Below are 22133 nucleotides of genomic sequence, written 5' to 3'. Positions count from 1 at the left end.
AGCAACCTTGTCAAAGTGGCTCCGTGCCCCTCCCCCACCATCTGCCTACAGGGCCAGAGCACAGCCTGGCTAAGATGATAGGCAAGGGTATGTATCTAACTGGACAGGGAGAATTAAAGAGAGTTGGAGCTGGTTTCCTATCCACAGAAACATGTTCAGGACACGTTACTGGAATCGTTGCCTGAGTCAAGCATAAGCAAAGGGAAAAATTTGGAAAAATTATTCTCCAGGACATGAAGGTCATCACTGCCCAGCTGACCAGTCATCTCCTCTGCCAGTCTTGGGCTGAGCCCAGCTATGTGCTGCCCAGAGTCACACAGGTGGAGCTGGGAAAGGAAGAGATGAAGGAGTCTAGATTGTGTAGACCTCGGGTCACAGACCGTCTTGCAGTTCGGAGCAGCTCAAGGCAGGAAACGGAAAATGAAATGCCAGAGCCCAGTGCCAGCTCCGGGGGTCCCCAGTGAGGCTGAGAGCCAGAAGTTGCTCTAGTTGCCATGGCTGGAAGAAGGACCTTTCATGCGCTTGGCATAGGGGAGACTGGCACGAGCCACTTGCCCTAACCTGGAACTTGCCTCCTCAAATTCACAACACAGTTGTCTTCCAAGGAGTTCCAAGAATGAATATATTGATAGCGTTATTGACCTCGTAGTTTAGATAACAACACTGGATATTGGGACACTTGAGTATCATTTACTACTTTCCCCTTTGAGGGAAGGGAAAATGAAGGAGGATGGGAAATAAATCAACTTCTTGGGAACGTCAGCCTAGTTAATGTATTACATCGATTCAGCTGCTACCATGTGCCAGGCTGTTTGGCTGAGGCGCTATCAAGGGCAATAAGTCACAGTCCCTGTCTTCCAGAAGGTGCCAGTATGGAGAGGGTCAGAGGTATAACTCAGCTCCACCACCAGAGCCGTAGGAAGCCTTGGTCTCACTGGGGGTGAGTATGTCCCGAGGCAGCTAGGGAGCTGGCTCGGTGGGTAAAGGGCTTGGCATAGAAGCATGAGTTGCTGCGGTCAGAGTCCCAGATCCCACATCAACAGCCAGGTGCTGGGCTGGAGAGATGGCTTAGCGGTTAAGTGCTTGCCTGTGAAGCCTAAGGACCCCGGTTCGAGGCTTGGTTCCCCAGGTCCCACGTTAGCCAGATGCACAAGGGGGCGCACGCATCTCTGGAGTTCGTTTGCAGTGGCTGGAGGCCCTGGCGCGCCCATTCTCTCTCTCTCTCTCTCTGTATCTGCCTCTTTCTCTCTCTGTCTGCCGCTCTCAAATAAATAAATAAAAATGAACAAAAAAAATTTTTTTTTAAGCCAGGTGCTATGTATCGCAAGCGTCTAAAGCAAAGAACGGGGGTGGCAACAGGAAAATCACCTGGAAGCTCATGGGCCAGCTTGCCTGCCCGGAGAACATGGCAGGGACAATGAGAGAGCGAGGGCCAGCACCCAGAGCCGTCCTCTGCCCGCCGCGGGTGTGCCGTGACCCGCAACATGCCCGCGCGCACACACCTGTACACACATACACACGGCCACACAGCAGCCAGAAAGAATGTCCTGGAGGTGCGTTCTGTTGTTCTGTTCTTCACATCCTTGTGTGCCAGCCACTTCACAAAGTGTCATTTGGTTCCTCCAGGGGAGGAAACAGATGCTTTGAGAAGATTGTGTCAAATGGCAGAGTCAGGATCTGAACTCAGGGCTGTCGACTCACAGGTTGGCAGAATGGCGCATGGAATTGCTACAGCCTGAGGAAGCCTCAGGGGGCCCAGTGCAACTTCTGGCCCATGTCTAAAAGTCCCTTTTTTTTTTTCAGAAAGAGAGAATTGGCGTGCCAGGGCCTCAGCCACTGAAGTCACACTCCAAACTCTTGTGCCACCTAATGCACGTGTGAGACCTTGCACTTGCCTTACCTTTGTGCATCTGGCTTACATGGGATCTGGAGAGAGCTCGAACATGGGTCCTTAGGCTTCACAAGCAAGCACCTTAACCGCTGAGCCACCTCTCCAGCCCTAAAAGTTCTTTCGAGGAAGGGGATCAGGCTACCTCCTGTGGCCATGTTGATTGATTGGGGGTTTGGATCCAGAGAGGCCTTGCATACAGACAGACTTATAGGGCACACTCCCAGCTGCTCCAGCACCTGCGTGCCTGCCAGCCAGGTAAGGAGAGGCTGAGGGCCACTGTAGTCTTGATTGACAGGAGAGGAGGGACGGTTCCGGCACCTGGGCCCACTGCTGCTTCCTTTCTGGGCCCCTGTTCCAGCTTCCCTTTCCAGGGTTCACAGGTGTGGAAGCCCAGTCAGGCCTTTGGTTTTCTGAAACACTGAAAGCCACCACCTTTTCCTGGATAGGAGCTTAACATTCTGCTGGGAAAACAGGAAATGTTGGAGCTGAAGTCATTTTCAAAGTCCACAGTGCTAACCATTGCACCATAGAACCTACAAGTGAGGTCGTTCTGATTTGAAGACACTAATGTGTTTTCTTTTATGAGTTTTAGGAGATGTTGGAGCAAAACTAGAATCATCCTTAACAGAGCAAAGGAGAAACATTTCCATGTATTCCCCCTCGAGCTTTACATGTGACATCAATGATAAAATGCAACTGAAAATTCCAATAGCAAAAACATTACACTGGGCTGGAGAGATGGATTAGAGGTTAAGGCACTTGCCTGCAAAGCCAAAGGACCCAGGTTCAATTCACCAGGACCCATGTAAGCCAGATGCACAAGGTGGCGCATGTGTCTAGAGTCTGTTTGCAGCAGCTGGAGGTCCTGACTCGCCCATTCTCTCTATCTGCCTCTTTCTCTCTCAAATAAATAAATAATTTTTAAAGCATATTGATTAAAAAAATAACAAACATGAAGAAACACAGAAGAAAGGAAGGCTCTTGGGCCCAACTGTTCAGCGTTCTGAATAGAATCCACTTAGGGTCAGGTTCATGTGTCATTGAACCACAGTGACTATTCTCCCAAATACTTTGTCCTATCTGAGGGGTTCATGTAAGTGGAAGCCCACAAATTTGTCTTTTTGATAGGTTTCCAAGGAAATCGAGTGGCACCAGTCCTCTGACCAAAGGTCTGTGAGTTCAATAGTCTCCCAGTGTGCAAAGATGGACTTTAAAAAAAAAATTATTTTTATTTATTTATTTATTTGATAGAGAAAGAGGGAGAAAGAAAATGGGCACTCCAGAGCTTCCAGCCACTGCAAACAAACTCCAGACGTGTGCGCCCCTGTGTGCATCTGGCTAACATGGGTGCTGAGAAATCAAACCTGGGTCCCTTGGCTTTGCAGGTAAACGCCTTAACCGCTAAGCAATCCCACCAGCCCCAGAAGCAGACTTTTAATAAGGTGTTCTGGAAAGAGCTTGAGATATTGAAATTAACATTAATACTGTCCCCTGTATTTTCACTGCAACGTTTTTGGAGTAAGTTTAAAAGGAAAGCATCATTTACTTCTATGTATATTTATTTTTATTTACTTTGTTTGAGAGAGAGTGGCAGATAGAAAGAGAGAATAGGCATGCCAGAGCCTCCAGGCACTGCAAGTGAACTCCAGACACATGTGCATCTGGGTACTTGGGTCCTGGGCACTTGAACCTGGTTCCTTAGGTTTTACAAACAAGAGTCTTAACTGCTAAGCCGTCTCTCCAGTCCAGAAAACATCATTTTTAAATGGTAAAAAATTATTTTCCACATGCTCTAACATGTGCTAGGTCAACATCTGATAATGCCTGTAAGTGCCTAAAGTGGCCTCACAGCCCTGGAAAAGACTATTGGTAGGCTGGGAAGATTGCTCAGTGGTTAGGGCACTTGCCTGAAAAGCCTATGGACCCAGGTTCAATTCCTCAGTACTCACATAAGCCAGATGCACAAGGTGGCACACGTGTCTGGAGTTCATTTGCAGTGGCTAGAGGTTCTGGTGTGCCCATGCACTCCCTCTCTCTCTCTCTCTCATAAGTAAAATATTAAAAAATAAATTAATTTTAAGGACTTGGGGTCAGAGTGATGGCTCAACAGTTAAGGCGCTTGCCTGCAAATTCAATTCCCCAGTACCCACGTACAGCCAGATGCACAAAATGGTACACGTATCTGGAGTTTCTTTGCATCGGCTAGGTGCCCTAATGCACCCATTCTCCCTCTCTGCCTCTCCCTTTCTCTTTCTCCCTCTATCGCTCTCTTTTTGCAAATACATGAAAAATAAAGACCCTGGGGGAGCGCAAGGCCTTTGCCCGTCTCCTCTTTCCCGCAGTGGGATTTTTCCCTCACCAGCCTGCTCAGGTATCATGGATCACTGGTCAGCTGCTCGGCTGCTTTCAAAGCACTCTTGCTCCTTGTGTCCTTTCTTCGCACCCCTCGCTTTACTTAGGATCGCCTCCGCAGAAGGAAGGAATCCTCCTTCCTCACTCCTTCCTCAGTTTTTCATCTCTCCCGTGGTTGCTTCATAATGTCAAAGTCTTGAGCTTTGGAAGGTGTCCAGGGGCAAATCCAAAAGCGCACCGCATCTACTTTGATCAGGAATCCACAGAACCAGCTGTCTTCTCATTTTGGCAATAAGTTCTGTGCATAGAGGGAATTGGGGGTGTCGCCTGCCCTTGCTCTGACTGCAACTATTTTCAAAAAGGGAATATCGGATATAAACTAAAGTTTATACAACACGCGATTTTGCTTGGCAAAAGAGTTCTCCTCAGAAAGCTGTTTATCTTGAATAAAATGCTACTCCCATTCTGCCAATTTCTTTTTTAGTATCCACTTTACAAACATTGTATCAAATACACTGGGAAGTCAGAGTTATTACCTCACTTTCATAGAAGCCATTCTGTTGTCCCAAACTTTATATCACCAGCTGAGCTCCAGTCCCCTCACACCCCCTCTGTCGTCTTGGATAGAGGAGGTTCTGGAGAAGGGAGGCTGTGAGAGCCAGGCAAGAGGGGATGACCATGTTTACCTGGCCCTGATATACAGTTCTTGTGTTGATCATTTATGCTATAGCCTTAAATTTGTGTCAGTGTTAAGTATTTCCTCCGAAGTTCACAAGAAGCCTGTCTGCGTCCCAGTGTGGTAAGATAAACATAACAGTCTCTGTTTTGTAGCTGGGGAAGGAAACTGAGCCAGAGAAGAGTAATGCTGGGAAGGGGGCTTTCCAAGGAAGGAAATCCTGATATATTTGTATATTTTTATTTATTTGACAGAGAGAAAGAGGGAGAGAGAGAGAATGGGTGCACCAGGGCCTCCAGCCGCTGCAAAGGAATTCCAGATGCATGCGCCACCGTGTGCATCTGGCTAACGTGGGTACTGGGGAATCAAACCAAAGTCCTTTGGCTTTGCAGGCAAGCGCCTTAACCGCTAAGCCATCTCTCCAGCCCAAAATCCTGATATATAATAGATGCTGTTTTTCTGGGATAAGTATAGTAGCCCTCTCTTGTGCAGTTTTTTGTTGTTGTTGGCACAACCAGGGAATCCAGCTGCTGCAAATGAACTCCAGATGCATGCACCATCTGTGCATCAGGTCTTATGTGGGTACTGGGGAATCGAACCTAGGTCCTTAGGCTTTGCAGGCAAGTACCTTAACTGCCGAGACATCTCTCTGGCCCTTGTCAAAAGTTTTGATTTCCATGTTTTCAGCTACCCCTGGTGAATCAAAGTCCAAAAATATTAAATGGAAAATGCCAGAAATAAACAAGCCATACCTTTTAAATTGTATACCATTCTGAGTAACATGATGAAATATGTTGTCCTGCCCAAGACATGGATTGTCCCCTTATCCAGAGTATCCATTCTGTGTAAGCTACCCACTCCGTTTTAGCCCCCTGAGATTGCCTGTTAGCCATCCATACATTCCTTGTATTTCAGTCGATTTCTGATGCTATGACAAAATACCAGAAACTGGGTGATAGGTAAAGGAAAGAAGCGTGTTTTAGCTCATGATTTTGAAGGCTGGAAGTCCACAGTCAGGCAGCTGTAACTGGCAAGGGCCTCTAGTTGCATCGTAACATGGTAGAAGTGCAGAAGGACAGTGATGAATAGAAAAGGAGTGTGCAAAGGACAGACTCAATAACAGCCTGCTTTTGCTGGAAGCCCTCACCCATGAGAAAGGCAGTCATCACTCTTAATGACCTGATCCCCTCCTAAAGGCCCTGGGCCCCAACAAGAGCCATCAAATTTCAGTGTGAGTTCTGGAGGGGATGACACATATTCTACCTGTGGCCCCTTCCAAACTGGCTTCTTATCTCTAACATGGGATCTTGCTCTGTTGCTCAAGAAGCATTTTTTTTTTAATTTAAGCAACATTTTTTTATTAGGCATGGACATATTTAGTCTGTAAACAACACATGTTGGGACCATCCTTTCCCTCCTCCCTGCCCCTTTTCTGAAGAGGCCTTCCTCATTGAGGATATAGGTCAGCCCCATGGGATTGTGGGTCATGCATTATGGGGGGGGGTGGAGGCAATGTCTCTGTGCAAAAGGTCCCCACTTGTGGCTCTAACAATCTTTCTGCCCCCCTCTTCCACAAAATCCCCTGAGCCACACTGGGAGTGTCTTAAGTGTACTTCAGTGATGGGAAGAAGCAGCATTTTGCTGAAGAAACAGCACCAGCTTTGGAGTCGGTGCCTCATGCTCTCATCCTGCTGTCTGTGAGCTCAGGCTCTCTAGTCAATTCCTTTTACCTTCATTCCCTTGCTTGGAAAGCAGAGCTGTTTACCTCGTAGACGAGTGATGAAGAGTAACAGAGGTAATGTTCTCACATCACAGATGCCTCAAAAGGGTGTGTACTGGGCTGGAGAAATGGTTTAGCAGCTAAAGCACTTACCTGCGAAGCCTAAGGATCCAGGTTCGACTCCCTAGTACCCACGTAAGCCAGATGCACAAGGTGGCGCATATATCTGGAGTTCGTTTGCAGGGGCTGGAGGCCCTGGTGCACCCATTCTGTTTCTCTGCCCCCCTTTCTCTCTCTCTCTCTCTCTCTCTCGCCCCCCCCCATTTCTCTCTCAAATTAATTATTTTTTTAAGTGTGTACGAGAGCTGGAGAGATGGCTTAGCGGTTAACCACTTGCCTGTGAAGCCTAGGAACCCCGGTTTGAGGCTCGATTCCCCAGGACCCACGTTAGCCAGATGCACGAGGGGACACAGGCATCTGGAGTTCATTTGCAGTGGCTGGAGGCCCTGGCGCACCCATTCTCTCTCTCTCTCTCTCTCTCTCTCTCGCTCTCAAGTAAATAAAAAAAAATGAACAAAAAAAAATTTTAAGTGTATACTAGCGTGTCTACATTGTGCTATTATACGTGATCTCACTCTTCACTTTGCCCTTCCTGCTCAGTGCTACACTGGTAAGTGTTTAGCGCCAGCCCTACGAAAGCAAAGGCCTGATCATCGTGTTTGCTATTCCCGTGGCATAAGCAGTCCCACCAGGGCTGATTTCAAGCCACCACAGTGAGAGCATGGAGCTGGAGGGGACATGCATACTTGGCTCTCACATGCTGGCGCAAGCTCACATTAACACTCTTGTTGAGCGTGCACTGAATGTCTCACTTAGGAAATAAGAGAGAAAGAATATTACGTAGCTGGCATTGGGCACGGCCTATTAGTTTTTGCCTCTCCCTATCTCCTCTGCTGCATGCTCAGCCCCTATTAATCTAATCAGAGAGCACCCTGACCTTGAGTGTGCAGCCATGTGAGTAGGGGTCTTCTGGGCACCTTGTGCCCTTACCTTACCCTGCATCTGCCAGGAATCCTGCAACCCAGGTCCTGGGCAGTTTGGAGAAGAGACCCTGAGGTCAGTTAGCTCACAGACAGTGGGTCCTCTCACTTTCCACAGGAAATACGTTGTGAGCGGACCAGTACAAGACTGAAACTTGCTGGACAGGCAATGTAAGAAAAGTCCCAGGGCTGGAGAGATGGCTTAGCGGTTGAGGCGCTTGCCTGAGAAGCCTGACGGCCCATGTTTGACTCTCCAGATCCCACATTAGCCAGATGCACAGAGGTGAGGCACGCGCAAGGTCACATATGCCCACTAGGTGGTGCAAGCATCTGGAGTTCAATTTCAATGGCTGAGGCCCTGACATGACAATTCTGTCTCTCCCTCTCTCTGTCTCTCTCTTGTGCTCACTCTCTCTAAAAATAAATAAATAAGAAGGAAAGTGGAGGACCAGAGGAAACACATGCCCAGAAGGCCACAGCCTTAGACAACTATAACTTTTACTTTCAACAGTGGCCTAGCAGGGGTATGTGTCTCTGGGAGTGCGGGACATTGGTGTGGACTCTGCACATCTCTGAGGACACAGAAGAATGGAGCATAGAAGGATGTCTTGAGAGCTGGCCTTTAATCCCAGCACTCGGGAGGCAGAGGTAGGAGGATCGCCATGAGTTCGAGGCCACCGTGAGACTAAAGAGTGAATTCCAAGTCAGCCTGGGCAAGAGCGAGACCCTACCTCAAAAAAATATAAAACCTAAGGATCCAGGTTAGATTCTCCAGTAGTCATGTAAGCCAGATGCTGGTGTGCCTATTCTTTCTGTGTGTGTGTTGTGTGTGTGTGTGTCTTCCTCTTTCTCTCACTCTAAAATAAGTAACTAATCAATTTAAAAAAAAACAAGATAATAAAAATAAAATGGATTCTGGACAGGCCCTCCACAGACCAGGCGGCCTGTGTCACAGAGGCAGGCGTGGAGACTGATTCCTTCGTTTTGTGTGGTGTTGCAGTCAGGTTCACATTGCTGGTAGAAATCACCCAATCAGAGCAGCTTGTGGGGAAAAAGAGGTTTATTTTGGCTTACAGGCTCGAGGGGAAGCTCCACGATGGCAGGGGGAAACGATGGCATGAGCAGAGGGTGGACATCACCCCCTGGCCAACATAAGGTGGACAATAGCAATAGGGGAGCATGCCAGGCACTGGCAAGGGGTAAGTGGCTATAATGCCCATAAGCACAGGCATCTAGAATTTGTTTGCAGTGGCAAGAGGTCTCTGTTGTGAGAGTTCCCTGCCAGTCACTGGCCTCCTCCAGGACGAGTTAGGGTCTCTGACCCCTTGTCACCTGGTACATGAACCTGGAAACATCAGGACTGTGTATTAAGGACCAGAGCACAGGCATCCTGCAGAGCATTCTTTGAGCTGTTAACTCCCTGTAGCAAAGGGAGCTTGGCTTGTCCTCCCAACCTGGGGTCAGAGTTTAGAGGCACTGTCCTATGTCCGGGAAAGCTCATTAAAGACACAGGCTGAGTCTGGTTAAAGTGGTCTGGGAGGTGCTTGTAGTGGCAAAAACACCTTCATGCACACAAGGTCACTGGTCCATCAGCCTGGGGAGCTTTTTACTACCAAGTTCCCAGAGCCCAAGTCTCTCATATGGAGCTGGTCAGCAAAGAGGCAGATGTTTTCCAAGGCCCTCCTGGTGCGTGAGGAGATGTGACCAAAGGTTTCCTCAGAACAGACCATTCTTGGGTATGACAGTTTTATTGAGATACAATTTGTATGCAATATATCCTCCTATTTAAAAGGTACAATTCCGTGTTTATCATACGTTGCAAGTATCACTGCTGACGATCTTAGAACATTTTCGCTGCCCCCCAGTAAATCCTTACCTTATAACTACCGCCACCCATGCCCAATCTTAGAACGTTTTTGCTGCCCCACAATAAATCCTTTACCTATAACTACCACCACCCATGCCCAGTGCCAGCGCTTCCCTGTGTTTTGCCTCTGTGAATTTTTTCCATTCCAGACATTTCATGTAAATTGCAGCATACAGTATATGGCTTTTTGTGTCTGTCTCCTTTCGCTTAATCATATTTCAGGGTTTGTCTATGTTGTAGTATGCGTCAGCACCTTATTCCTATTTATGGTTGGAGGGTCTTCTGCTATACACTGTGGCTTTTTTTAAAACTTTTTTTTTTTTATTGACAGCTTCCACACTTACAGACAATAAACCATGATAATTCCCTCCCCTCCCCCACTTTCCCCCTCTCAAATCCACACACCATCATATCCCCTCCCTCTCTCCATTAGTCTCTCTTTTATTTTATTTAATTTTTATTTTTATTTATTTATTTGAGAGAGGAAAAGAGGCAGACAGAAAGAGAGAATGGATGCATCAGGGCTTTCAGCCACAGCAAACGAACTCCAGATGCGTGCACCACCTTGTGCATCAGGCTTACGTGGGTACTGGGGAGTCGAACCGAGGTCCTTTGGCTTCGCAGGCAAGCACCTTAACCACTAAGCCATCTCTCCAGCCCAGTCTCTGTTTCATTTTGATGCCATCATCTTTTCCTCCTAATATGAGGGTCTTTTGAAGACAGTGCTAGGCCCTGCAAGGTCATGGATATCGAGGCCAATTTCTTTCTGGTCGATTGCTTTGTAAGCATCCCTACCCTTCCTTTGGCTCTTATATTCTTCCCACCACCTCTTCTGCAATAGACCCTGAGCCTTGGAGGGTGTGATGGAGATGTTTCACTGCTGAGCACTCCTCTGTCATTTCTTCTCAGCACATGGTGCCTATGCATACTTTGCTTATCCTTTCATTCGTCCGTCAACTGGGCATTCAGGTTTCCACGTGGTGGCCAGTTTGAAGACTCACTGCTATAAAAACATCCACACATGAAGTTTTGTGTGGACCTGTGCATTCGTGTCTCGGGTAGATGGCTGCATGAGTGATCTTTTCAGTCACTGTCTGATCACTTTCCTTCTTTGCTTCAAAACGCTCTGCAGCTTCCACTGTTCCAACTGCAGCTTCTGAGCCCCCCGTCCCTACCCCCGCTCTTCCCCCACACAGTGCTCTCCCCTGTTCTGTTCCCACCTGGAAAACAAGAGGCTCCTCCAAGGTACAGAACTTTCATCTTTAGCTTAATCATTTTTATTAAAAAATGATTTATATATTTGCAAGCAGAGGGTGATAGAGAGACTTTACGCATCTGGCTTTATGTGGGTACTGGGGAATTGCACCCCGGGTCAATAGACTTTGCAGGCGTGTTGAGCTATCTCTTCAACCCTAGCTTCAGTTTTGAGCTCCTCCCTCCAACCCCAGAGGAGTTTCTCTGTCCCTCATGCTGTGGCCTCCGCAGTGTATTCAGACACGTGGACTAGGCTAGGCCCACCCACCAACAGCTGTTGGGACCCCGTACATCTCACCATTGCAGCCATTGTCACCGCGACATCCAGTGACCTCTAGTGTGGTTATGTGTCACGCCCCTCCTTCTGCTGAAATGAGCTGCAGGAGAACGGTGACGTCATTCTTGCTCCTCGGTTTTCCCTGGTACCTAGCACAGTGCCCGGCGCCCTCGCTCACCCGGTCACTTAGAAAGAGCATCAAGGAGCTTGGACGGCGATGGCAGCCCAGACTGCTTGCCCTGTGGTCACAGCTGATGGGAACCCAGGTGACTCCTACGTCCCACCCCCAGCCCCTTCCTCCCCCCTGCTCACCCGAGGGACCACTGCAGGAACAGAGCAGGGTACGGGGAGACCCACAATCCTGAAGTCAGGTCACGCTGGGTCCCAGCTGACCCTGGGCTTGGTCTCCCTGGCACGTGGCTCAAGGAGCCTTGCTTGTCGTCACTATCTGAATCCACAGACTGCTTTTTTGGGGGGGCTCCAAGGAGCGGGGGGGTAGGCAGTTGCTTCTCTGAGAATTGCGGATCTGTGTGGTGACAAGCTGGTTGCCTTCCTGTGTAAAACTGTCCTTGAAGAAATTCCAAGAGGAAACTGTACACCTTCTGAGACTTAATTGCTTTTTTCAAAAAGGAAAAAACAACAACAAGAACAACCCTGTTTTCCTTTCCCCCACAGATATGCACTTATTTGGCCACTACCCAGCACATGATGACTTCTATCTAGTAGTGTGCAGCGCCTGTAACCAGGTCGTCAAGCCGCAGGTTTTCCAGTCACACTGCGGTAAGTGGACTTCTGCACCCGGTGGATGCGTGGGCGGCCCCTGCACTGGGCCTTGGGTCCACCCTTGGGCCATCAGCAGGGTGGACCTGTGTCTGTCATAGCCCAAGGCTTTTGGGTACGCTGGCCTGGGGTGGTTATCTCTGCACGCGGAGTAACTGGTTTCAGAGCTTAGTCCTCCTGCTGAAATACACTCTCTTGTCAGAACAAATGAGAGGAAACTTCGCTTTGCCTTGGTAGGTGTGACTAGACCGAAAGGTCAGCCCAGCCTGGCCTTGGGTAGCCTGGGTGAAGGGAGAGGGTGGTGGCTTGAGGAGGTGCTCCTGAAGCCTGGCATTTGCTCCCCCTGAAAGAGGGTGGAGACGGGCTTCCCAGATTTGCATAAAGGAAGGCTGGAGCCAAAGGTAGTCCAGTGTGTGTCATGAAATGCCACCGCCTCCCAATATGGATATAGGCATAACCCCAGGTTCTGCTTGTCCCCCCAATTTCAAAAGGCCAAGCGTGTTTGGGAACTCACTTTCTCTCTGTATGTGAACATCTTGGGTGTGAGAAACTCCTTACCTCTGTCAGCAGAGCAGTTGTGACTATAAGGCCAGATAAGCTCCTTGTGGCTGCTCCCCTCAGAAACGAGTAAATAGCTCTCTGACCTTAGACAAGAAGTCACTTAATCTCTCTGAGTAGAAGTTTCCTTATCTTTAACTGGGTCTTGGACTAGATGATTTCCAGAGCTGTCATATGATGTGAGGCTAGGAGGGTATTTTCCAGTCTATTTATTTAAGTCATAGTCCTTTTTGGTGAATATAAATTCTGAATGCCTTGCTTTGCTATAAAAGCTTCAGTCCATGTTCAGTATTGTGCCTAAAAAAATAAAATCAAAGCAATTATAATGTTCAATGTGCTTTTGCAGATCACACACATTTTCCCCATTTCTCACACTCTGCTCTGCCTTTCCCTGCCTCCTTAGTATCCCTCTGCTGTGATAAATAAGCAAAAAAACAAAAGAAGTCAATGAGCTTGGGACTATAGGATATCTACATATATACTAATATCATCTGAGGACATAGCTAGACATGTATGTGATATATACATATATGTAAATCTATATATGTAAAGTCTGTATCTGGGTACCGACTGTGGCAGTGTTTTGTGTTTGTAATATTTTAGTCAAAGAATCCAAGCTCCAGGGCCACTTAGACACTTTTTAATTAGTCCCAGGCTCTGGGCCGGTCGAAGAAGAGCCAGGACTCTAGAAAGTCCCATCCAAAGAGCTTTGGTGAGAAGCTGAGTCGAGCTCTGTCCTCAGCCTGCCGGGTTTTCTCGTCTCTTCCACGAGGAGGTGGCTTGTGTGGGTGTGCCCAGCGCTGGCACTTTCTTTTCTGGCCGCGTGAGCACAAATGGGGCGAGTATGCGCTCGGCGGGCACTGCCCTTCTTGCTCAGTGCTCTGTAGCAAATGGCCCTGTCACAGGCCCAGTGGCGACGCCACCAGCTGTGATGACAGGCGGAAGGCGCATCCAAAGCGTAGCAGTGGCAAGGAGGTCCCACCCCAAGTGTCACTCAACGAATGGCTGGGTTGGATGAGCGTGCAGACCCTAGGTCATCCCGCGCGCCCGTCGCTCAGTCCTTCAGAGGGACCTGCTACCCCTCTAGGCACTGGGATACAGCGGTGAAGACAAAGCAAAAGTCCCAGCCTGGGCATGGCTGGCATGCTGTTGGAAACCAGCAAAACCTTCCCTGGGAACTTGGCTTGCCAGTAGCCTTGGAGATGGAAGGATCCAGAAAAGGAACAGGGTCCCTCCCAACTTCCCTGAAGAATCCGCCCTGGGCCAAGGAGCACTCTCGCCTACCGGGATCCGGGGTGGCTGATGCAACGCGCAGGCCTCCGCGCGCCCTGAGAGTCTGGGGGCGAGAGCCGGGTATCCGCCCAGGAGCGGAGCCAGTGGCGTGGCGGCCACCTGCCCCGAGCAGAAGCAGCAAATTAGCTTGGGGCTTTGGGGTTAGTGACCTCCTCACTGGAAGCCTGTCCTCCACTGTGCTTCCTGCTGAGCCAGCTGACAAGCAGCGGCGGAGACACAGCCACAGCTCAGCAAGATGAAGGCACCAAGGCATCGCTCATCGTCCAGATGTGTGTTCTAATAATACAGAAGCCCATGTGCATCGGGGCCCAGAGAAAGCCCAAGGCACAGCTCAGAGCCGCAGCAACTCTTCAGAGGACTGTTTTGTTTTTTTTTTTTTAATTTTTTTTGTTCATTTTTTATTTATTTATTTGAGAGCAACAGACACAGAGAGAAAGGTAGAGAGAGAGAGAGAATGGGAGCGCCAGGGCCTCCAGCCACTGCAAACTCCAGACGCGTGCGCCCCCTTGTGCATCTGGCTACCGTGGGTCCTGGGGAATCGAACCTTGAACCGGGCATGCAAGCGTTGAACTGCTAAGCCATCTCTCCAGCCCCGAGGACTATGTTTTAGTAGAATTCCTCCCCTGAAGCATTCCTCCTATAATCTCATGAATGTCTGTCTTCATCCGGCCAGGGTGCTACAACAACGAGTCATAGACGAGGGTGCTTAACAACCAGCAGAAATCAATTTAGTCTGAGGTCATAGTGCCAGCCTTATTGGGTTCTGGTGAGGGTTCTCGTCCAGCTACATGCAGCCAGCTACTTACTGTATCTTTACGCAGTAGAAAGAGGACAGTGGCCCTGAGAGTCTCGTACAAGTACCCGAGTCCCATCCTTGAGGGCGCTGCCTCCTAATGCCATCACAGTACTGGGTGCGGGGATTTCAACACAGGACTCTGCAGAGGGAAGGGCACACATGGTCAGTCTGTAACGCTCCCGTGCGCTGCAAGTGTGGCTCAGAGTCACAGCCCTTGCCTAGCATGCTCGAGGCCCTGGGTTTGATCTCCAGCACTACCAAAGCAAACATAACATAACCCAACAGTAATTTTAAATATTTTATTTCTGGGCTGGAGAGATGGCTTAATGGTTAAGTGCTTGCCTGTGAAGCCTAAGGACCCTGGTTCGAGGCTCAATTCTCCAGGACCCATGTTAGCCAGATGCACAAGGGGGCGCACGGGTCTGGAGTTCATTTGCAGTGGCTGGAAGCCCTGGCGCGCCCATTCTCTCTTCTCTTCTCTCTCTGCCTCTTTCTCTCTCTGTCACTGTCAAATAAATAAGAATGAACAAAAAAAATTTTTTTTTTTAATCTGAGAGAGAAAGAGAGAGAGATTGGCTACCAGGGCTTCCAGCCACTGCAAATAAATAAACTCCAGACGCATGTGTCACCTTGTGTATTTGGCTTACAGGTGTCCTGGAGAATCAAACCTGGGTCTTTTGACGTCACAGACAAGTACCTTAACCACTAAGCTAAGCCATCTCTTCAGCCCCACAACAATATCTTTGTTCTTTTGTTTGTTTGTTTTTCAAGGTAGAGTCTCACTCTAGCCCAGGCTGACCTGGATTTCACTATGTAGTCTCAGGGTGACCTCGAACTCACGGCGATCTTCCTACTTCTGCTTCCCGAGTGCTGGGATTAAAGGCGTGCACCACCACGCCCGGCATATTTTTGTTTTTCTTGTTTTGCCCTAGCAGTGATGAGCCTGGCAGTTTTCAACAAGTTGGTAAGAGGGCCGTTGTGTTAAGTGCCAGGCACTGTGCCAGGTGCTTTGCATATCTTTGAACATGTGGTCCTCTCAGCAGCCCTGTGAAGTAGGTATGAATGTTATACCCATTTGGGGGCCAAGGAAACTAGGGCTAAAGAGGTCGGGGGGCTATGCCCAAGATTGCAGAGCGGGGCCTCGTTTTGAGGGCAGGTGGGGAAGATGACTGCATAGCCATTTTTCTTTCTGTCTCTTGCACCGAGCCCCAAAATGTAAATATATGTGGAAAGTAAGCCACTGGGGGAGAAATTGGGCCAGAGGTTCAGGCTCTACCCACTAGGCCTTTCTCTGACTCTCCCCCATGCCCACTGCTTCAAGAAGTCACTTGAGGGCTGGAGAGATGGCTTAGGGGTTGAGCACTTACCTGTGAAGTCTAAGGACCCCGGTTCGATGCTCAATTCTCCAGGACCCACATAAGCCAGATGCACAAGGGGGCGCACGCGTCTGGAGTTCGTTTGCAGTGGCTGGAGGCCCTGGGGCACCCATTCTCTCTCTCTCTCTCTCCCTCTTTCTATGTCTGTCACTCTCAAATAAATAAATTAAATTAAATAAAAATTTTGTTTATAAAAAGAAGTCGCTTGAAGTGTGTTGGTGTAGTAGAGATAGCATACGCTTTGGAGTGAGGCAGAGGTTCTAGGTTTCCTTCCACTCACTCTGTGACCTGGGGCAAGTCACCTCCTCTTTCTCTACCTCAGTTTGTTCATCTGTAAATTGGTACTCCACCAGCCTTGTGCGGATGTTGAAACAACAGGACCATGTGACCCAGCGTTCACTTCCTCCTCCCCTTCTCCCTGTGACACTGTCCTCACCTACGTAGGATTCGCCCCACAGACCTCTGTTCTGCACCTCTTGACACCCAGTTGTCTGTGGACCGTCTCTGCTTTCAGTACCAGGAATATCCCTTCTCAAGTCTGTGTTCCCAGCAGCCAAAATACAGGGTCATCCGAGGTGCGTGGCAGCATTCATGATTGTATTGTCTACTGGTCACTTAGTCTTATATCAGAAAAGGGGCTTCTCTGTGTGTGTGTGTGTGTGTGTGTGTGTGTTTAAACATAGGTTGTGGAGACTTTCTGGAAATTGGTAGTAGTTAAAGGAAACAGCTTCTTACTCAGCACTTCTGACCCCAAACTTGTGAGCATCCCACACCAAGCTGTTCTTCGCTGCCAGCAGTTGTGGCTTAAACTCATTCTCGCAGTCACCACCCAGAGCTAGCACAAACCCCACAGGTCTAGGCTCAGTCTCTGGACAGGTCTTCACATCAGGTGGCAATCAAGGTCATGCTCCCAAAGTTCCCCACACTTCCATCTGACTTGCTCCTACAAGCCCCTCGACAGGTTCGATAATTTGCATTAGCAACCCAGAGAACTAAGAGAAATGCTTACGTTTACTTTATTATAATTCGTTTTTGATTTGTTTTGTTTTTGTTTCTCTAGGTAAGGTCTCACTCTATCTAGCTCAGGCTGACCTGGAATTCACTCTGTAGTCTCAGGGTGGCCTCAAACTCACGGCAGTCCTCCTACCTCTGCCTCCCAAGTGCTGGGATTAAAGGCGTGAGCTCAGTATTTGAATATTTTATTTTTACTTATTTAAAAACAGAAAGGGGTAGGAAGAGAGAATGGGTGCACTAGGGTCTCTTGCCACTGCCAGAGAACTTCAGGTGCATGTGACACTGTGCCTCTGACTATACGTGGGTACTGGGGACTCAAAGTCGGGACATCAGGCTTTGCAAGCAAGTGCCTTTAAGCACTGAGCCATCTCTCCAGCCCCAGTTATAATTCTTTATGTCGTAAAGGATGGGACGGAACGTGTCGATGAACCTTCTGCAACAAGCATGGTGAGCGCTGAAGGGTCTGGATGCAGGGGTTTCGTCCTGGTAGGGATGGACCACCAAGCAGGTAGATGCACTGGCCCACCCAGAATTTCTTGAGTTTGTCATTCAGTGGGTTTGTTTGTGGTGGTTCCATTGTGTAGACATGGCTGGGTAGACGCACTGGCTGTTGGGGAACAGCTTGATTTCTAATTCAGGTTGGGTGGGGCCAACTCTCTAATCACATGTGATCTTGCCAGCCTCCGTCCTGAAATGTCAGCACATTCGCACACACAAGGACACACCCTCCAAAGATTCAGGAGGGAGAGGCTAAAGCCTTGGTACCTGGAAGCTGAGATGAAGACCCGAACCCAACAAAGCTTCTCCCCTCACCCCATCACCGCTCGCTAAGGGGATTACGAAGGATCAGCATCTATCGGGAACTGAGGACCAAGAGCAAGTGGAAATTTTTACTTCGCAAAGTCCCTCAGGATAGCAACGTGCACTCAAGAGATGGCTTAGTGGTTAAGGTGCTCACCTACGAAGTCTAAGGACCCAGGTTTGATTCCCCACTCCACCTAGGACCCACGTCAGCCAGATGCACAAGGTGGCGCGTGCATCTGGAATTTGTTTGCAGTGGCTGAAGGCCCTGATGTACCCATTCTTTCTTTCTCTCTCCCTCTCTCCCCTTCTCTCCCTCCCTCAAATAAATAAATAAAACTAAAATTTTTAAAAAGCAGGATGCGAGCCAAGCGTGGTGACACATGCCTTTAATCCCAGCTCTCGGGAGGCAAAGGTAGGAGGATCACCGTGAGTTTGAGGCCACCCTGAGACGACCTAGTGAATTCTAGGTCAGCCTGAGCTAGAGTGAGACCCTATCTCGAAAACCCAAAACCAAAACCAAAAATAAATAAATAAATGAAGAAATAAAATAAAATAAAAATCAAAGCAGCATGCCACATTTACCTTAGGTGAATTTACATGAGCTTTCTGGGCCTCGTTTTCTTATATCTATAGAACAAGAGCTCCAGTTCCTGCCCTGCTGAGTTACCGTGATGAAAAGTGTGTGTAATTTTCTGGCATGTGGTAAGGAAATAAAGGGTAGCCTTTATTGTCAATAAAATGTGGCTCTTTTTTTTTATGAAGTTGAAAGTTTCTTATGAAAAATGGGAAAAACCACTTCAGCCAAGTGCTTCCTGTCCTTGCTGCCCGCCGTCTCCAGGGGCTGCCACTGTGAGGTCAGCCCGCTGCCTCTGGCCCGTGATCCAGTGCAGATTCCCACACTGGGCGGCGGGAGCTGTTGAGCCTCAGTGTGATCACATCTGCTGGGAGCCCCAGGACCTCGCTGCGCACATATTGGCTTACAGTCTCGTGATACCCTGGAGTCGGCTCCCTGGAAATGCCACGAAGCTCAAGTATCTCTGTGGGTCCCCTGACAAGGGACATCTGCCCTTTGCCACGGAGCCTAGTGGGGTGCTGTGATACCTCCTGCTCCCAGCACTGTGCCCCATCTGGTGGCCCAAATGTTAAAAAAGCAACCTGACCCCTGCCCAAAAGCCCCTGTTCTTGGTGGGGAGGTGGAGCCATGGCCTAGGCCACCTGCATGCTTCCGAAGTCTGCCCCGTGACGCTTTCACGTGCATGTCATGCCCTCGAAATCTCCGTGGGTGGTTTGATAGGGCTTGGCTCGTAGGAGGAACGAATCAGAAAGGATAGCCTGGACTTAGGGTCCTGATTTTACCCAGTAGCCATCTGTCCATGCATGTTGTCCATCCTGAGCTGTGGCTTAGTGGGAAGTACTATTGGGGCAGTGGAGTTTCTCTAGCATCAGTATGCAGAAGTTCAAATCCCAGCTCTCCCTCTTGTTAGCTGTGTGGCTTTTGGAAGGATACGTTGCATTTTTGTGCTTGTTTTCTCTGATTCTCGGTTCGTATTCCCTGCCTATTAAGGAATTAAGAGGTAGGAACGTATTTTAAAAGAATAAAGTTGGGCTGGAAAGATGGCTTAGCGGTTAAGCGCTTGCCTGTGAAGCCTAAGGACCCTGGTTCGAGGCTTGATTCTCCAGATGCACAAGGGGACACATGTATCTGGAGTTCGTTTGCAGTGGCTGGAGGCCCTGATGCACCCATTCTCTTTCTCTCTCCCTCTCTCCCTCTTTCTCTCTCTCTCTCTCTGTCGTTCTCAAATAAATAAAATTTTTAAAAAGAATAAAGTTTATTTTCAAATAAGAGGGAAAGAAAAACAAGCCCCTCATAGACGAGGGGGCCTCCAGAGCCAGAGAAGGAAAAAAAAAACAGATACTGGGGAACAGAACCCAGGCCATCAGACCCTACAAGTAAGTGTCTTTAACCAGTGAGCCATTGCTCCAGCCCAGGAATGTGACTTCCTTCCTGATTACTTTCCGGTCTGCTGTAAAGAGGGCTTTTCAGAGGACGCCTTTGACACGGGGCATCACCGTTCCTTGTGGTGGGGCAGTCCTGTGTCATGAGCGCGTTGAGCTTCCCTGACCACCACCTACTAGATAAGAGGAGCAACCCTGTTCCCGCCCCTAATGTGACAACTCAAGGGTCTAAAGGCCCCAGGAAACACACCTGCCCTCACTTGAGAACCATTGTCATAAAATGCAACACAGGGCTGGAGAGATGGCTTAGCGGTTAGGTGCTTGCCTGTGAAGCCTGAGGACCCCAGTTCGAGGCTCAATTCCCCAGGACCCACGTAAGCCAGATGCACAAGGTGGCACATGCATCTGGAGTTTGTTTGCAGTGGCCTGCAGGCCTGTTCTTCTCTCTATATCTCCCTCTTTCTCTCTCTGTCTGTCGCTCTCAAATAAATAAAAATAAACAAAAATAAATTAAAAATAAATAAATAAATAAAATGCAACACAGCCAGTTTATCAGCCTTCCCTCCCTCCCTCCTTCCCTCCCTTCCTTCCTTCCTTGCTATGAAACAGAGTCTCATTCTAGTCTCACCTCTCTTCAAACTCGGGACAATCCTCCCACCTTAGCCTATTGAGTGCTGGGATTGAAGGCATGAGCCGCCACTCCCGGCTTAATATCTGTACTTTTTTTTTTATGTTCAAATTTCCCTCCATTGTAAAAGGTTGCGTGTGAGCGCAAATGCACACTAAGCCCAGAAACAACCGCTGGGGAATCCCTGCTACATACAGGAAGTTGACATTTCTACCTGTTTGGAGCCAGTCACTAGATTACTTCCCTGTGGACTTGTATAAAAGTGTCCTTATGAAGTCCAGTGCTGGACAATGGATTAACACCAATTTTTAAAAAGACGTCTATGTGAGGACGGGTGTGGTGATGCACGCCTTCAAACCCAGCACTCGGGAGGCAGAAGTAGGAGGATCGAAGATCCCTGTGAGTTCAAAGCCAGCCTGAGACTACAGAGTGAATTCCACTATGTTGGGTCTGAGTTTGACCCCCAGTACCCACGTAAAAGTGCCTTTCATCTCAGTGCTGAGGAGGTGGAGACAGGTAGGTGCCTAGGGCTCTTCCAGCCAGCTAGGCCATCCTAATTGGCAAGCTCCAGACCAGTGAGAAAGCCTGTCTCCAAAAGACGGAGACAGCTAAGAATGATACTGTATGGTGCCTAAGGATGATCTGAAGGTTGTCCTCTGGCCTCCACACGCATGTGCATCTGCACACACATGCATCCACAAGCATACCTGCACACACATACACAAGCAACGTAACAACAAATGTGAAACCAAATGCTGGTGACGCTTGTGAATACCACAGGCCATAGAGTATATGAGTGATTGTTGAAATATTAAAGGGATAGTAAATGTCGTTTCCCCACCACATGAAAAGAGGAAAAGAAAACAGTGGGCAAAAAAAAAAAAAAAAAGTCTGTGAAGTCGCAGACCTTCCACCTGCAAATTTTAAATAAGTAAATGGTGAAAGAAATCTCACAGATCCCACAGGATTCTCCGGCGCGATGTTCATCCCCCACGCAGGGAATAGGGCTCCATGCCCCGCCCCTCAGACGGCAGCAGTCCTTGAATGTCACTGCAACTTTAAAAGAAAAAAAAAAAGGTTTAGAACCAAAGAAACTGGATGTCATTCAGCAGGCAAGAGAGGATTCCATCCCCCGCCTCTTTCTCAGAGAGGTCTTTATTCCCTCTTCTGATTATATTTTTGAATGCCCTTCAAGTAGCTGTTTTGCATGTTGATGTGATGTGGTGGAATTTAATGAAGTGTGAGCTACAGCCGAGAGGCTGAGTGGCAAAATAAATGAGTGCTGAGGACTAGCTCCTGGAGCGAGGCTGGCGTGTCCTGGCTGGCACCCCTGTTCCTGCTTTGCACATCCAGATGCGGCCGACACTGGCTGGGGACCAGCCACCGCCCACCCAGCCGTGCTGCGCAAGGGAGCCTAATTAATGAGGTTCCCGAGGCTTCCTGTGATGGTTTTTTTTTTTTTTTTTATTCTGTCTCTCTCCAGGTGACCTCAGATTGAGGAAATGACAAACCATTTGTGCTTCTGAGCCCTAGAGAAAGTTAGTCCCTGCCGATGTCAGTGCCCCTGGGCTTCCTGGGGCATCAAGGGCAGAAGCACCCGCTAATTAGCCTGCCAGGGCTTCCTGTCTGAGCTGTTGATTGCCACAGGGCAGGGCTCAGAGTGTGTGTGTGTGTGTGTGTGTGTGTGTGTGTGTGTGTGTGTATGAGAGAGATTGAAAATTAAGTTGGAATTTTTGTTTTGTTTTGATTTTTTTTCAAGACAGGGTCTCATTCTACCCAAGCTCCAGGCTGACCTGGAACTCACTCTGTAGCCCCAGGCTGGCCTCAAATTTAACCATCCTCCTGCCTCAG

General features: G+C 48.7%; 1 protein-coding gene across 7 annotated transcripts in view; it reads left to right on the top strand.

Moving 5' to 3' along the window:
• Positions 1-22133, top strand: part of Atxn7l1 (ataxin 7 like 1) — a 297249-nt gene that overhangs the window by 81961 nt on the left and 193155 nt on the right. For all 7 annotated transcript variants that reach the window (XM_045135937.1, XM_045135933.1, XM_045135932.1 and 4 more), the window contains exon 3: positions 11753-11857. In XM_045135937.1, the coding sequence (XP_044991872.1) occupies positions 11753-11857 (105 nt within the window). The remainder of the gene's footprint in view (positions 1-11752; positions 11858-22133) is intronic.

This window comes from Jaculus jaculus, chromosome 16 (genome assembly GCF_020740685.1).
Source record: "Jaculus jaculus isolate mJacJac1 chromosome 16, mJacJac1.mat.Y.cur, whole genome shotgun sequence".
NCBI classification, from domain to species: domain Eukaryota; kingdom Metazoa; phylum Chordata; class Mammalia; order Rodentia; family Dipodidae; genus Jaculus; species Jaculus jaculus.
Note: the sequence above shows the minus strand (reverse complement) of the source record. Positions and strands in the feature narration are given on the sequence as shown.